The 17,218-nt window shown below is 43.8% G+C and overlaps 1 protein-coding gene across 3 annotated transcripts in view; it reads right to left on the minus strand.

The window, feature by feature from the left end:
* usp8 (ubiquitin specific peptidase 8) overlaps positions 1-17,218 on the minus strand; it is a 58,396-nt gene that overhangs the window by 24,747 nt on the left and 16,431 nt on the right. For 2 of the 3 annotated variants that reach the window (XM_085968295.1, XM_085968294.1), the window contains exons 3-11: positions 13,084-13,228; positions 7,646-7,731; positions 6,780-6,945; positions 6,160-6,208; positions 4,594-4,765; positions 4,300-4,462; positions 3,737-3,881; positions 2,341-2,564; positions 380-958 (exon numbers count right to left, since the gene is read on the minus strand). In XM_085968295.1, coding sequence (XP_085824421.1) covers positions 380-958; positions 2,341-2,564; positions 3,737-3,881; positions 4,300-4,462; positions 4,594-4,765; positions 6,160-6,208; positions 6,780-6,945; positions 7,646-7,731; positions 13,084-13,228 — 1,729 coding nt within the window. The remainder of the gene's footprint in view (positions 1-379; positions 959-2,340; positions 2,565-3,736; positions 3,882-4,299; positions 4,463-4,593; positions 4,766-6,159; positions 6,209-6,779; positions 6,946-7,645; positions 7,732-13,083; positions 13,229-17,218) is intronic. The other variant, XM_085968296.1, reaches the window with a different exon arrangement.

Below are 17,218 nucleotides of genomic sequence, written 5' to 3' on the forward strand. Positions count from 1 at the left end.
GAATTAGGTAAAGGGATGAAATAAAAACCAATCGGAGACAATTGTCCACAAGCCACAAACAGCTTGTACTGATGAGGACTTGGGATTAGATCACAAAGCAGCTGGAATAAGGCGTGGTGACACCAGGGGTAAAGATTAAAAAAGGATAACCAGCAATTTAGAAAAGTGCAGGTATAGCAAAAGGAAGCAGAGGAGCTGTAAACACGGGCACAGACATACAAATCAGTTCAGCAGACTATGCTCGTTACTAGATTATAGCCACAACATTTAAATTCTTTTTAAAATAGATAATGACAACAGGCATTAATTTTATCTGTTAGTACCATCTTACTTCAACAGTGATTATATTTTCTTAATGCAATGTTTCCAAGTGAAGTACCTGCTTTGCTATATTTGTGCTGCTGCACTCTGGCTCAGAGACAGATTGCTCTCCGCCACTTTTCCTTGGGTCTACTTGATCTCTTATCGGACTTTCAATTTTGCCCTTTTCTTCCGGAGATGACTTTTCTTGCTCTGCTAATCTTTTTCTTTCAGCTTCTTCTTTCCACCGTCTGTCTTCCAGTTCCTGCATTCTCTGTTCCTCGTTTTCTCTGCGCTCCCTCTCTTGCTCTGCTTTTATTTTAAGCTCTTTTTCTTCCTCCTCCTGCTGTTCTTTTTCTCGGCGCTCTTCTTCTTCCCTTTCTCGCTCTAATCTCTCCTTTTCTTTTCTCTGCTCTTCCTGCCTTCGTTCACGCTGTTCTTTCTCCTTTCTGGCCTTCTCGCTAATGAGTGCTGCTTCAGCGTGGATCTGACTTCTTTCTTCGTCAGTTAACACATTCTGTGGTTCCACAGATGGCTTTGTTGACCGGTCAGGAATCACTGGCCCATTGTGAACAGGCAGATTGTCTGCTCCAGCAACATCTGATTTGGGTTGAGATCTATCTGGCCGTTTCAGTGAGGGTTTTTTAGTTCGATCAATCTGTTCAAATACAGAAAAGTACAATTGTCTTCATGGTAATTTAGAATCTTACAAAGACATTCACTTAATAAGATAAACATAATATTCAGTACAAGTGATCAGAGCTAACAAAATATTCAACTCCTGTACAAGAGGTGCATACAAGCTACAGCTATATCATCGAAAGAAAGGGCGAGGCAACAGCACCTGCAATTCTCCGCACATTTTCAATCTCATGCTGTGCAATCAATGCAAAATACAAAGAAATCAGAAATAGGGGAAAACACACACATGGCAAATGACCCACTGATTGGGGTCGCCTGCCTGCTAGCGGCTGGCTGCACATCAGCAGATTCAGAGAAGCAGTTCAATACCAGCAACTAAGTTGGGGAAGGTTTGTGATGTAGGAAGACATGTTTTTTTTTGGGGGGGGGGGGGGGGGGGGGGGGTGGTGGAGAGAGAAAGAAAGAACGAAAGAAAAAAAGGAGAGAGACAGAGAGAATACTGTTAACCCAATTGTTGTAATAGGGGCTATTTTAACAAGCTCAAAAAATAACACATTTGATATTCCTCTGGTACTCATAACAGATGAAAGTCTAAATTCTAAAGAAAAAAAAAGTTACACAAAAATAGATCATTTAATTTGTTTTGCCGTGATTTTATGGAACCTGGCCTCAAGAGTTTGACAGAGATCAAGTGCCACTTTTGGATAATCTAAAACGAATCTGAAAGATGCCCAAAATTCATTGACCATCAGAGGTGGCAGCGAGAGCAATGGTGCTCCCAGAATACGAGGTAGGTCCCACAATGCGCCAACATGGGCTACCCCCGTCAGAGCTGTATTTTCAGTGCTAGAAATGAAATAAAAGCCAGCTAACTTGGCAACAGGGGAGAATGGTGTTAATAACCGAAGATCCTCACTTGCTTTTCCCTGGGCTGAGCTGATGTGAAGATTTTCAGATGTGAAACTTAGGTGACCAGAATAACTGCTTCATCCAAGGACATCACCGACTGCTGTTCCTGGGAAGACGAATGCCAGTGTTCACATCCCAACCAACACCAAGTGTTTCTGAAAACCTGACTCAATTGGGGTGGTTCTGAGTGTTATAGATAAGGGTTTGCCCTGTTTTTTTATTTCCCTTTCCCACCCCACCAGTCCAGTGATTTCACATGTTACAAGATCCCAATTTTACTCGGACCAGCTGAACAAGCACCAAAGAGGAAGAGAGAAAAATAAAATGGAGGACGAGTTGAGCAGCAATGGACATGGGCAGGAGTTTTGCTTTTGTTTCATTTAGAAAAGGGAGAGAGGGAGGAATGCAACTGCGAGCAGAACTAAAGAAGCAGGGACATGGGAGGACAGTGCACACTTTGTACCAACATAGACAATATACCGCACATACCTGTGGAATGGTTTTCACTGCAATAGGCTGCCCAGCGACTGGAACCCCAGGAACACCATTAGGCACATTTACAGTTTCTATACTGACTTTTTTTGTTGTCTCTTCAAGCTCGGGTACATGTTCATTAAAACTCTCCAATTCTTGCAATGCCTTCTTTTCATTGAGGTCTCCAGAGGGTGGGGGAGGAGGGGGAGGTTCCTCCAAGGATGGGTAACTAAAATTCACTGTCATAAAAAAAAATGAACATCGTATTTTATTCAAAATTTGATTTAGCACTTTCATTAATATATGGATCGCTCCCTTGATCGCCTAATTAGTAACGGTCACATGCGATGTTACACCAAACTATAGGTCAGGCGGCCACACACTACTCCGTGCGTGATGTCAGCTGCCACAGCGATTGTGGCGCATGGTTAGCCTCCGTGCCCACTGACTAGGGAAGATTGAATTAAGAGAATTAGCCATGATTGGCATTTCTGATCAATATCCAGTGACCCCTCTTACAGGGCCGGGCTGTAATGACTTCCAGTTGAACAACCTGCGATGCCACGGTCACAGGGTGGGCACATAGGCACCGTACCAGCAGGCTGCCAGTGCATGTGGCACTGTACCCCAACAAGAGTCAGCACTTTCAAGAGATGAGGGGTGAAAAAGTGCAAAACACAATCAAAATCACCCTTTCACACCCAGTTCTATTACAAGGTCACCCACAGCGATGGGAGCTGTTCTTGCTGCCTCCCCTTCCATCACCTACAGCAGGTTTCAATAGTTTCGTGTACTTTCTTTTATGGGCGCCATTTGTTAAGGCAAGCCTTCCCCATTTATTTCCTAATTTTAATTCCCTTTCACCTGGCCTCAACAGCCCAGGGAGTGGGCACAGACTCTGCTACCTAGCCTAGTCCCAATGCCTTTTTAATTAGCCAGGCGTGACCCTGTGTCTTGTTCTTCCCCCTTACAGTGGTGCCGACCTCAGCTAGACACAGCCAAGAGCAGGGACTGGGATTAGCAGGATGCTGTCCATTCCCATTCTGTGTGACTATGCACTGGTACACCAATTCTTGGTGCATCACCCCAGGTTTCATCCTGTATTCTTAGGAAGGCAAAACAAATGTCAAAGCTGAAACATTTTAAAAAGATTACTCAAAATGCAGATGCTCTTATCTTGTATTTGCTCCATTTCATCTTCAGGTGGAGCAGGAAGTTTCCCCATTAAAAGTTTACAAACCATGGCACCACTTATTGCAATGGACTGTCTCAAACGCTGCATACAGTTTGTGGCAAACTTATATCGGGAATGCTTTGCAGCCTTCTCTTTAAAAAGAGGACATACTCAGGGGAAGAAAAGGGTTTTGAAACCGAGCAGGCCCTTGTACGTTCAGGAAGCAGCAGTACTTACAGGACACTTGGACAGCTCCACGGGATTCTTCCTTGGGAGCGGTCACTTTTGCATTGGTGGTATACATTGGGTAGCAGAGAAGCCAGCTGTCGTAGCCGCCTTCCAACACCAGCGGTTCACTCCGAAGAATTATCTGGCTATCCCACTGCATCAGAAAAACTTGCAAGTTGAAAATTCAGTACGCTTTTGGCAAGTTACCTTACACTTTCCCTCCCGCCACTAAAAGCTTCTATTAAGGCCGTTATCAGCTCTATAAATTGTGACTCACCCTGTGATTTTCACTTCTGTTTTGTAGGGTTGGGCTGGGAATCAAATGAGGGGACAACAAAAGAAGAGAATCTCTCAGCCTTGTTTCAGTGCCTCCCCAAGTGGCTCGGGCGAGGAATGCTGCACGCGAGCAGTACATTTAGAGCACCATGGCATTACAGGGAGGGATCAAGTCGAGGACATCAATTCCCTGTGGGGAACTGGGAGGGGGAGAAAGTAAAATTTGGATGGACAGTTACGATGCACGCATGGCACGAGAGGTGTAGGAGAATCTTTCTGGAAAATTTTTTACAAACCTTATAAAGTGCATCCTTGAGGCTCTGAAGAATGGTTCCCCTTTTCACCTGGTCAATGGAGCTGAACCAATCCAACAAAACAATGTAATCAACAAACTGTCGTTTTCGCCACATGTCTTTTGACTCCTCCGGTAGTTTCAGCTCTATCTGGTTAACAGTGATGCTGCAGAAAAGAGTTTAAAATCATTACTTCCTGTCTCCCTGCAGTACATTGAAGTATCTTGTTACAATTAGCGTTAAAATAATAGTACTGTAGTTACCAACACTATTCTAAACTTTGACTCAATTTCCTACCCCGGGTTGACAGCTTCCTCTGGCACGCTTACACAGCACGACCTGGCCATGTGTATGTGAGATTCCTGGTAATCCTTGTAGCTTCGTGCATCCATAATGATCACCCCAGTGTTTTCATCTTGCAACATTGCAAACAGCTTTTCGGCACTGATTGCGCCTCGAGGTGAATCTGCTTCCGAAAGGAAACGATATAAATAAAGTGACCAATAGTTCAGTCAAACAATAGTGGGAGGTGGTGACGGGAAGAGAAGAGAGATCTGTAAAACTCAAAAACTCCCTTTTACTTTGTAATTAAGTACAGAAGCCATGAGGAGAAAAAGCAATGCTGCTACAAACTTTTCAACACTAGGAAATTGCCTGTGCTTCATAGCCAGGTCAAAGGGACCAGCAGGTGAGCGATCGCTCCTAGGCTGCTGCTGCTTTATACCAGCTATTTGCAAGGGCAGAAGAAATGTCCTCGGTGACTGTCCAAACTTTATAATTTTGCTCCTCTCAGTTACCTGCAAAGAATTGGCATCCTCTACTCGCTGTGTGTCGAGGATTGAAAGTTCTTTTTAATATGCAGTTAGAGATAGAGCCGACACTTCAGAAACTGGCCACACAGCGTGGCCAGAGTATGCAATGGCATCATGACAGTTGACATCGCAAAACTGAATGGGAAATGCTGACAACAGCCATTTACAATGGGAAATGTTGATGGAAAGGTGTGGCCATAAATCAGGAAGTACACAAGAATTTTAATATATAGATTTTGATTTATTTTTAAATTTGCAATTCCCGTCTTCACAAAACCCAAGCATGCTAATCATTGCACTGTTGGGGAATAAGCAAAATGTTTATTCAACCAAATTTCCATATACACAAGATAATAGCATTTCAACTCAAGAAATGCAAGTCATAACCATTCTAAAACTTGGGAGAGTATATTTCACAGTCACTCAACCCGAGAATGAGTCACTATCTTCTAAATAAGAATGTAGAAAGTGGGAGAGGAAGAGATGCCCACTACATTGAAGTCTAAATCATTGATATATACAATAAAAAGCAAGGGACCCAGTACTGAGCCCTGCAGAACCCCACTGGAAACAGCCCTCCAGTCACCTGCTCACACCTCAGGACCACTGGCAAAGCCCCGGAACCAGTCAGGGAATGTGGTGTAGGAAAATAAATTCCAAAAAAAGATAGTTAGTTTAAGCTTCCCCCTACACCATAGAGGCCAAGAAGGTCCTGGGTTCAATCTCCAGTCTATGTTGAGTTAGCTAATCTGAGCTGTCAACTGTAGGGGCACTAGAACTAATCACTGTGCCCAGCATTAGGCGGAAGCTTAGCGAGGGCTCCCACTCCTGACTGCCATCCAGTGACCGCTGCTGGAAGCTGGACGAGATCAGGATCAAGCTGATTGAGTGACATCACTGACCAAGTTTAGAATTAGGATATGTTGATGGGGTTAGATGAAGAGGGGTGGGAGGAGGTTCATGTGGAGCAAACACTGGCATGGATCTGTTGGGCTGGATGGCCTATTTCTGTGCTGTAAATACTTTCCAAGCAGTACCGACAAAGCCTCACCATTACGTTCTGCACTTGTTTCTTTGATGTCACTTAACTCACTGTCCTCCTAAAAATAAAAACAGAAAGAAACTTTACAAACTTGTTCTGGTTAACATTCCAAACATGCTTAGATTATTTGAACCTTTTTCTATTCCCCCCTCAACTTAAAAAATAAAATAAAAAAATAAATAAATCTCTGCAATTAATTAAATGAGTGAAATAAAGAATAGATTTGCCTTTCTAATCTAGGCTGGAAAGAACTGAATTTAAGATGGCCACCACAAATCACATGACATCAACTACCAATGAGATTACAGCATATATCCCAAGGCAGGAAACAAACAACCAATCACAATACTTCTTACTAAACACAGAATAATCACAATGAGATAAAAACCCAAGTGCCATAATTTGATCAGATATTCCTCTTCTGCAGCACAGAAGGTTGGATACTGATTCTAAGTCCTTTTTTAATAGGAATCCAAACCTAGGAAGATACCCTTAACCCATCTATTTTAGTTGTGCAATGTGCTGACATACTAACCCCTGAATTTAATTAAAGCTGATACTACAACAATGTTGCTGTAATTGGAGGTCATTTCCAATGCAGGATAATTATTATTCAACTTGTTCCTAACCTTTAAGTTTCTTTTCTTAATGCCATCCAGGTCTGAAGAATTTCTGGTTGCTGCTTTCAAGCTGTTATCTCGTCCCTTGCTTTTTGTTTCCTCCTGCTGTTTTCTTTTTTCTTCCCGCAGCCTTTCATTTTCTTCAAGCTTTTTACGCACTTCAGCTTCCTCATATCTAACAGATAAAAAAAAAACGTTAGAATCTCTTGCACTAGTTTCCCAGTTAAAAACAACTGATTGTGTGTTGGGTCAGACAGATGAGTTTCTGTACAGCGAGGAAGTGTCTGTGTGACAGCACTCGAGTGGTGAGGCCTGGTAATTGGTTGAAAGAGATCAGGACCTGGGTGGCTCAACGCTTGAAAAGTCCGGGTTCTGGCCGGCGGGCAACCCGGGTCCAGGCTGGAGACCGGATTGTGGACAAATCCTAGAAGGTGTACATGAACATTGCTATAACTCAACAATACCGTTAATACTGGGAAATGCAGCAGTTCTTCGGGTCACGAGATCATGAAACAGCAAAATGGTAACGGCAGAGGATGCAAACTGACAGCAAAATATGGCAGAGTGGAAGATAAGGAACCAAAGGTTAACACTGAAAATTGGGAGATAAAGCAGAGATAAATCGAAAACTGAAAACTACATCACTGTGGGAGTGGGACTGATGATGCAGTCAGTGGTTAGGTGAAAATCAGTCTTGTGTGCAAAATATAAAGAGAAACAGACTGGGAGCAGGTTATTAGCTGCAGAGTCAAGCTTTGATGAATAAATAAAAGGATTAAATGGGCCATCAGGACAGCTCAGGTGGATTCCAGTCATTTTGTACAACCCTAGTCCACTATTATAAACCTTACAGGAATCGGAGCAACTGTACAGACCTTAACTTGAGGCTTTCAGAAAGCCTTTCTGCTTCTTCTATGGCTTTTCTGAAGCTTGTAGGGCCAAGTAGAGAAAGGTAGTAGTCCTGAAATAAAACACATGACACAATATGTACTCATCCTGTAACGCAATAGAACCAACAAAACTGCTCTGCAGTTCTGAGCAATAATGGCTTCACACAGGCAATGCCCAATGCTTAAAAACAGATAACTAATGCTGCAAATACACTGCTGATCAATCAGCCTCTAAAAGAGAAAGACGGGGCAACACTTTGAATGTGACCTTTATCATCAGAACTGTAACAGCCAGGATGGCAAAGTCCTTTGATAGATTTGACTGAAACAGGGTGGCGAGAACAAGTGCAGGTCAGGTGCTACCAGTGACATAGTTGTGAAAGTAGGCAACACGGCTGAACTCCTCCCTCCCTTCCATTTTTGTCAGTCACATGAAGGGGTTTTCCCAGCCTGCCACGACCTGTTCTGATGAATCATCACACCCAAAACATTCATCTCTCACGTGATTAGACCTGCTGTGCACTTCTAGAATTTAATGTATTTATTTCAGATTCTGCATTTGCTGTTATTCTTTTACATTAAAGACAGGTACACACTTGATAAAGTCCTCACCTTTTTCAAGCAACTGCTGCAAGCAATACATTGCTCAGATCCTTCTCCAGCAAGCAGCACAAACAGGCTAAAACTTATTTTCTTTCTCCTCCCACCAAAAACTGACCCCAAGAAGTCACTGCTGGGAAAATCCTAGCTGGAGAAAAAAAAAATCACGGTCCACGTAGAATATTTTAAAGACACTCCCAACACCTCACTGGTTTCCAGGTTGTAATTGTGGGGAGGGCATTCAGATTTTAAGACATTAAAGCCTAGGCTGTCTCAGAATGGTAGGTCTGGAACAGCCCCATCACGCTTCGGGGCTCAGGGTCAGGTTTATCATCATTTTGAGTTAAATTCAGGGTAGTTTAAACAACAACTTGCATTTCTAATGTAGTAAAATGTCCCAAGGCATGTCACAGGAGCGTAATCGAACAAAATTTGACAGAGCCACATAAGGAGATATTAGGACATGTATGTGATCAACAGCGTGGTCAGAGGTAGGCTTTAAAGAGTGTCTTAAAGGAGAAAAGGTGGCGAGGCGGAGAGGTTTAGGGAGGGAATGCCAGAGCTTAGGGCCTAAGCAGCACGGCCGCCAATGGTGGAGCGATGAAAATCGGGGATGCGCAAGAGGCCAGAATTAGAGGAGTGCAGAGATCTTGGAGGGTTGTAGGGCTGGAGGAGATTACAGAAATAGGGAGGGGGGGGGGGGGGGCGAGACCATGGAGGGATTTGAAGACAAGGATGAGAATTTTAAATTTGAGGCGTTGCCAGACCAGGTCAATGTAGTAAAACATAACCAACTTTACTTTCTTAAAGCAAACCTCAACTTTCAGCCATGTACTTAGTTTCCCTTCTCATCATCTCTTATTAACCAATCAGTTTCCACAAGCCACTGTGCTAACTTCAGTGTGGAAAACAACCAGCAACTGATAAATGGAACATAAATGAAAATAAAAGTACTCCTTAAACAGGCACTCTCCAGCTAGTTAATACAAAACACTGTCATTGTTCAAGCTTCAAACTTGGCAGTAATCAGATTTATAATTGGGTCTCAAACTTAGAAAGCTGTGCAACAGAAGTGAGCAGATAGGCTCCATCCTTTATTGTTAGAGTGCCAATTGAGTACACACCAGCACCCAGAGATAGTGAACATGAAATACTGACTCCCTCTGATCAAGGTCGAGAAACAGTGGTACTGACTCTACAGAGACTCGTGTTGAAGGGATCCGTAACCGTCATCAGCTCAATGGCTCCAGTGAGTTAACCCAAAAGGACCCTCTGAAATTAATGGGACATGCTGGAAGTTGAATTAAAGCACAGATGCCTCAATAAATAAAAAGGAAGAATTGAAGGTCCACTAACAAAATTGCATCTCGGATCATGTTTTAAAGTTGCACAGCCTGTGATTTTCTTAACAGGTCTTTAAATCATGAAAAAAGACATGTTCCTGATTTTCATTAAAGAGGAATTTGATCCTCTATTTATTTATTTAGGGGTACAGCGGTGTAGTGGTTAGGCTACAGGACCAGTAATCCAGCAAACGAGTCTGAGAATTTGAGGGAGGAAGAAAGCAAAGAAAGACTTTAGCATCTTTCACCACCTTAGGGCATCCCAAAGCGCTCCGCAGGCAATGAAGTATTTTTGGAGTGTAGCCACTGTTGTAATGCAGGAAACGCAGCAGCCAATTTGCACACAGCAAGGTCCCACAAACAGCAATGTGATAATGAATGGATAATGTTTTCTAGTGATCTAAAATCAGCCGCTTTGTACAATCAGGCTTAGCAACTCAACCACGTCACTAACATTAAGCATGGCAGCAATACACAAGAGAGAAAAATCCTGCACAATATGTTTATTTCACCAAGAGTGATCTCTACCATTAGCAGCAACAGCCATGTAATCACCAGCACGTCATCCGAGCATTGTGTCACTCAAAATGGTTCCTGCAGATACACCTGGGATAAAGCCCGGAACTGCAGTGCTCTAGTTCATGTGGGCATAGTACAACAATTTGACATGTCCATGATGCCACTGGAACCAGTGACAGCACCAACTCCTCCAGCACAGCTACTACCCAACAGCACTCAACTTTAAAACTTAAGAACAAAGATAATAAAGTTGATCACAACTCATAGAAATTTGGCAATAAAATGCATTCTTATATATACTTGCTCGGATACTGCACACCGACAGGTGCATTACAGTATACAGTACTTAGAAGCCTCATCACCAGGGCCCCTTTACAAGTAATATTACATAAGAACATAAGAAATAGGAGGAGTCAGCCATTTGAACCTGCTCCGCCATTCAATAAAATCACGGCCGATCTTCTACCTCATCTCCACGTTCCTCATATCGTTTGATATTAATATTCAAAAATCTATCGATCTCTGTCTTGAATATACTCAACGACTGAGCCTTCACAGCCCTCTGGGGTAGAGAATTCCAAAGATTCACCACCCTCTGAAGAAATTTCTCATCTCAGTCCTAAATGGCCGACCCCTTATTCTGAGACTGTGACCCCTGGTTCTAGACTCCCCAGCCAACCACCATCTACCCTGTCAAGCTGTGTAAGAATTTTCTATGTTTCAATGAGATCACCTCTCATTCTTTCAAACTCTAGAGAATATAGGCCTAGTCTACTCAATCTCTCCTCATAGGACAATCCCCCCATCCCAGGAATCAGTCTGGTGAACCTTCGTTGCACTCCCTCTATGGCAAGTATATCCTTCCTTAGGTAAGGAGACCAAAACTGTACACAATACTCCAGGTGTGGTCTCACCAGGGCCCTATATAATTGCAGTAAGAAGTGGTTACTGTTATACTCAAATCCTCTTGTAATAAAGGCCAACATACCATTTGCTTTCCTAATTGCTTGCTGTACCTGCATGTTAACTTTCAGTGATTCATGTACAAGGACACCCAGGTCCCTCTGAACACCAACATTTCCCAATCTCTCACCATTTAAAAAATACTCTGCTTTTCTATTTTTCCTACCAAAGTGGATAACTTCACATTTCTCCACATTATATTCCATTTGCCATGTTATTGCCCACTCACTTAACCGGTCTATAGCCCCTTGAAGCCTCCTTGCATCCTCCTCACAACTTACATTCCCACCCAGCTTTGTATCATCAGCAAACTTGGATATTTTACATTTGGTCCCCTCATCCAAATCATTGATGTAGATTGTGAATAGCTGAGGCCCAAGCACTGATCCTTGCGGTACCCCACTAGTCACAGCCTGCCAACCCGAAAATGACCCGTTTATTCCTACTCTCTGTTTTTGCCCGTTAACCAATCCTCAATCCATGCTAGTATATTACCCCCAATCCCATGAGGCCTAATTTTGTTTACATAGAACATAGAAGCAGGAGTAGGCCATTCGGCCCTTCGAGCCTGCTCCGCCATTCAACGAGATCATGGCTGATCATCCAAACCCTAGCACCCGGTCCCTACACCGACAGCCATCCCACCCAAGCCCTATCCCCGTAACCCCGCGTATTTAATCCTCCCTAACACTAAGGGTCAATTTTTATCATGGCCAATCAACCTAACCCGCACATCTTTGGACTGTGGGAGGAAACCGGAGCACCCGGAGGAAACCCACGCAAACACGGGGAGAATGTGCAAACTCCACACAGTCACCCGAGGCCGGATTTGAACCCGGGTCCCTGGTGCTGTGAGGCAACAGTGCTAACCACTATGCCACCGTGCTTTAATAAGCTCTTGTGTGGCACCTTATCGAATACTTTCTGATAATCCAAATACACTACATCCATTGGTTCCCCCTTATCTATTCTGCTAGTTACAACCTCAAAAAATTCTAACAAATTTGTCAAACACAATTTCCCTTTCATAAATCTGTGTTGATTCTGCCCAATCCTATTATTTTCTAAGTGCCCTGTTACCACGTCCTTAATAATAGATTCTAGAATTTTCTGTATTACTGATGTCAGGCTAACTGGTCTGTAGTTCCCTGTTTTCTCTCTCCCTCCTTTCTTAAATAGTGGGGTTACATTTGCTACCTTCCAATCTGCAGGAACCGTTCTAGAATCTATGGAATTTTGGAAAATGAGAACCAATGCATCCACTATCTCTATAGCCACCTCTTTCAAAACCCTAGGATATAGGCCATCAGGTCCAGGGGATTTATCGGCTTTCAGTGCCAGCAATTTCTCCAGTACTATTTTTTTTACAAATACTAATTTCTTTCAGTTCCTCATTCTCAATAGACCCTTGGTTCTCCACTAGTTCCAGGAAGGTTTTTTGCGTCTTCTTCCAAGTAGACACAAAATATTAGTTTAATTTCTCTGCCGTTTCCTTATTCCCCATTATAATTTCTCCTGTCTCAGCCTGTAAGGGACCCACATTTACTTTCACTAATCTTTTCCTTTTTACATACCTATAGAAGCTTTTACAGTCTGTGTTTATGTCTCTTGCTAGTTTACTCTATTATATTTTCTCTTTCTTTAATCAATTTCTTGGTCCTCCTTTGCTGAATTCTAAAATACTCCCAATCCTCAGGCTTACTTCTCTTTTTGGCAACATTAGAAGCCTCTTCCTTTGATCTAATACTAAATATTAAAAGGCTACACAATAACTTCTTCCAGGTCAGGCACCTCGAGTACAATTGTTTACATCTGGCAATTTTCTGAAAATCTCCTGAAGGAACGACTTTAATTACACAAAACATGCATTGAATGAGCAGAGTGCCAACAATAGGTCAGTGGAATGGGTAAACCCCCAGCGTGCACATTAACTATGGCAGCTCTATGACCAGTGCTGGTGGTATAAGCTGTGCAGTACAAAACAGAACAGCCAAGTACCTGCTGGTTTTTGAAATCGGCCCTTTTCCGAATGAGATCGTACACAGCCAGGTACTTCATGTAAAGAACATATGCCTTTTCCTCATCTCTGTCCAACCTACACTCCTCCGCAGCCTTGAAAATCTTACAGGCACTAGTAACATAGCTGGAAAAGAAAGGAAATAGTGAGTTAGATAAAGGCAACATCCTCATTAGCTGCAATAGGCTGCTGAACAGTGCAAACAACCTTCCTTGTCCTTTTCGTGTTGACAACATATACATGCTCGGATACTGCACACTGACAGGTGCATTACAGTACACTTCGATCATCAGCACTCCTTTACAACAACAAGTATTTAGAAGAACATAAGAAATATGAGCAGGAGGCCATTCGGCCCTTTGAGCCTGCTCCGCAATTAAATGAGATTATGGCTGATCTTCTGCCTCAACTCCATTCACCGGCCCTATCGCCATATCCCTTACTAGTCAGAAATCTATCGACATCTGTCTTGAATATACCCAATGACTAAGCCTCCACAGCCCTCTGGGGTAGAGAATTCCAAAGATTCACCACCCTCTGTGCGAAGAAATTTCTTTTCATCTCAGTCCTGAATGGCCAACCCTTTCTCCTGAGGCTGTGGCCCCTGGTTCTAGACTCCCCAGCCAAGGGAAACATTCTCCCAGCATCCATCCTATCAAGCCCTGTAATAATTTTGTATGCTTCAATGAGATCCCCTCTCATTCTTCTGAATTCAAGAGAATACAGGCCTAGTTTACTCAATCTCTTCTCGTACGACAGTCCCGCCATCCCAGGAATCAATCTCGTGAACCTTTGTTGCATTCCCTCTATGGCAAGTATATCCTTCCTTAGGTAAGGAGATCAAAATTGTACACAGTACTCCAGGTGTGGTCTCACCAAGGCCCTATATAATTGGAGTAAGGCTTCTTTACTCCTGTACTCAAATCCTCTTGTAATGAAGGCCAGCATACCATTTGCCTTCCTAATGGCTTGCTGCACCTGCACATTCACTTTCAGTGACTCATGTACAAGGACACCCAGGTCCCTTTGAGCATCTGCATTCCCCAATCTTTCACCATTTAGGAAATACTCTGCCTTTCTGTTTTTTCTATCAAAGTGGATAACTTCACATTTATCCACATTATATTCCAGCTACCATGTTCTCGCCCACTCACTGAGCCTGTCAAGATCCCCTTGAAGCCTCTTCACATCCTCTTCGCAACTGACACTGCCACCTAGCTTTGTATCACAGGCAAATTTGGAAATGTTACATTTAGTCCCCTCATCCAAATCATTGATATAGATTGTGAATAGCTGGGGCCCAAGCACCAATCCTTGCGGTACCCCACTAGTCACAGCCTGCCATCCTGAAAAAGACCCGTTTATCCCTACTCTTTGTTTTCTGTCTGTTAACCAATTCTCAATCCAAGTTAGTATATTACCCCCAATTCCATGTGCCCTAATTTTGTTCACCAACCTCTTGTGTAGGACCTTATCGAAGGCCTTCTGAAAATCCAGATACACCACATCTACCGGTTCCCCTTTGTCTACTCCACTACTTACATCTTCAAACCTTTATATAACACCTTTAACATAGTAAAACATCCCAAGGTGCTGCACAGGAGTATTTTAAGACAAAAAAATTGGCATCGAGCCACATAAGGATAAATTAGGGCAGGTGACCAAAAGCTTGGTCAAAGAGTTAGGTTTTAAGGAGCGTCTTAAAGGAGGAAAGGTAGCAAGGCAGACAGGTTTAGGCAGGGAATTCCAGAGCTTAGGGCCTAGGCAACAAAAGGCACGGCCACTAAAGGTTGAGTGATTATAATCGGGGATGCTCAAGAGGGCAGAATGAGAGGAGTGCAGTTATCTTGGGGGGGGGGGGGGGGGGGGGTTGTGGGGCTGAAAGAGATTAGAGAGATAGGAAAGGGCGCGGTCATGGAGGGATTTGAAAACAAGGATGAAAATTTTGAAATCGAGGCGCTGCTTAACTGGGAGCCATTGTAGGTCAGCGAGCACAGGGGTGATGGGCGAACGAGACTTGGAGAGAGTTTGGATACGGGCAGCCGAGTTTTGGATGACCTCAAGTTTACGTAATGTGGAATGTGGGAGGCCAGCCAGGAATGCGTTAGAATAGTCAAGTCTAGAGCTAACAAATGCATGGATGAGGGTTTCAGCAATGCTGAGGCAAGGGTGGAGACAGGCGATGTTACGGAGGTGGAAGTAGGTGGTGTTTGTTATGCTGTGAGTATGTGGTCAGAAGCTCATTTCACCGGTGGTGGAGGGAGTGAATGTTTAAGGTGGTGGATGGGGTGCCCATCAAGCAGGCTGCTTTGTCCTGGGTGGTGTCAAGCTTCTTGAGTGTTGTTGGAGCTGCTCTCATCCAGGTAAGTGGAGAGTATTCCATCACACTCCTTACTTGTGCTTTGTAGATGGTGGAAAGGCTTTGGGGAGTCAGGAGGTGACACACTCATCGCAGAATAACTAGCCCCTGACCGGCTCTTGTTGCCACAGTATTTATGTGGCTGGTCCAGTTAAGTTTCTGGTTAATTGTGACCCCCCAAGGATGTTGATGGTGGGGGATTTGGCGATGGTAATGCCGTTGAATGTCAAGGGTCGGTGGTTACACTCTCGCTTGTTGGAGATAGTCATTGCCTGGCACTTCTGTGGCGCGAATGTTACCTGTCACTTATCAGCCCAAGCCTGAACGTCATCCAGGTCTTGTTGCGTGCGGGCATGGACTGTTTCATTTCCTGAGGAGTTGTGAATGGCGCTGAACACTGTGCAGTCATCAGCGAACATCCCCACTTCTGACCTTATGTTGGAGGGAAGGTCATTGATGAAGCAGCTGAAGATGGTTGGGCCTAGGACACTGCCCTGAGGAGCTCCTGCAGCGATGTCCTGGGGCTGTGATGATTGACCTTCAACCACCACAACCATCTTTCTTTGTGCTAGGTATGACTCCAGCCAGTGGAGTTCCCCCCCCCCCCCCCCAATTCCCATTGACTTCAGTTTTACTGGGGCTCCTTGATGCCACACTCGGTCAAATGCTGCCTTGGTGTCAAGGGCCGTCACTCTCACCTCACCTCTGGAATTCAGCTCCTTTGTCCATGTTTGGACCAAGGCTGTAATGAGGTCGGGAGCCGAGTGTTCTTGGTGGAACCCAAACTGGGCATCAGTGAGTAGGTTATGGGTGAGCAAGTGACGCTTGATAGCACTGTTGATGACGCCTTCCATCAGTTTGCTGATGATTGAGAGTGGACTGGTGGGGTGGTAATTGGCCGGATTGGATTTGTCCTGCTTTTTCTGGACAGGACACACCTGGACAGTTTTCCACATTGTCAGATAGATGCCAGTGTCGTAGCTGTACTGGAACAGCTTGGCTAGAGGCGTGGCTAGTTCTGGAGCACAAGTCTTCAGCACGATAGCCGGGGTGTTGTCGGGGCCCATAGCTTTTGCTGTATTCAGTGCGCTCAGCCGTTTCTTGATATCACGTGGAGTGAATTGAATTGGCTGAAGACTGGCTTCATTCTTATTGTGTTTCGTAGCGGTTAGTTACAACTGAGTGGCTCGCTAGGCCATTTCAGAGGGCAGTTAAGAGTCAACCACATTGCCGAGAGTCTGGAGTCACATATAGGCAAGACCGGGTAAGGACGGCAGATTTCCTTCCTTAAAAAAGGACATTAGTGGACCAGATGGCTTTTTACGACAATCCAATAGTTTAATGGTCACCATTACTGATACTAGCTTTTTTTAAATTCCAGATTTATTTAATTACCTGAATTTAATTTCAGGATTTGAACTCACGTCTCTGGATCATTAGTCCAGGCCTCTGGATTACTAGCCCAGTGACATTACCACTATGCTACCGTTCCCTTAAGCATGAAGGGTAATAGAAGAAAAGTTGAAAAACAGATCACTTGAATGGACAGAAGTTTCGGAAGGACCTCAATCATAGTGTGCTGTTGCACAATACAGGACCAGAATCTGCTTGACATAACTTTGAAATAATATTATGCAGCATTATACAGTATATGGAATGGCAAATGCCTATTAGTTTTAAGACCTCATCTTCAAACCAATCATTCTCCACTCTTGTTCCATCTCCGAGCCACTGCACTATAATTTGTTCAGATTAAA

Source organism: Somniosus microcephalus, chromosome 27, assembly GCF_052327205.1.
Source record: "Somniosus microcephalus isolate GS21.2 chromosome 27, FLI_Smic_1.0, whole genome shotgun sequence".
NCBI classification, from domain to species: Eukaryota; Metazoa; Chordata; class Chondrichthyes; order Squaliformes; family Somniosidae; genus Somniosus; species Somniosus microcephalus.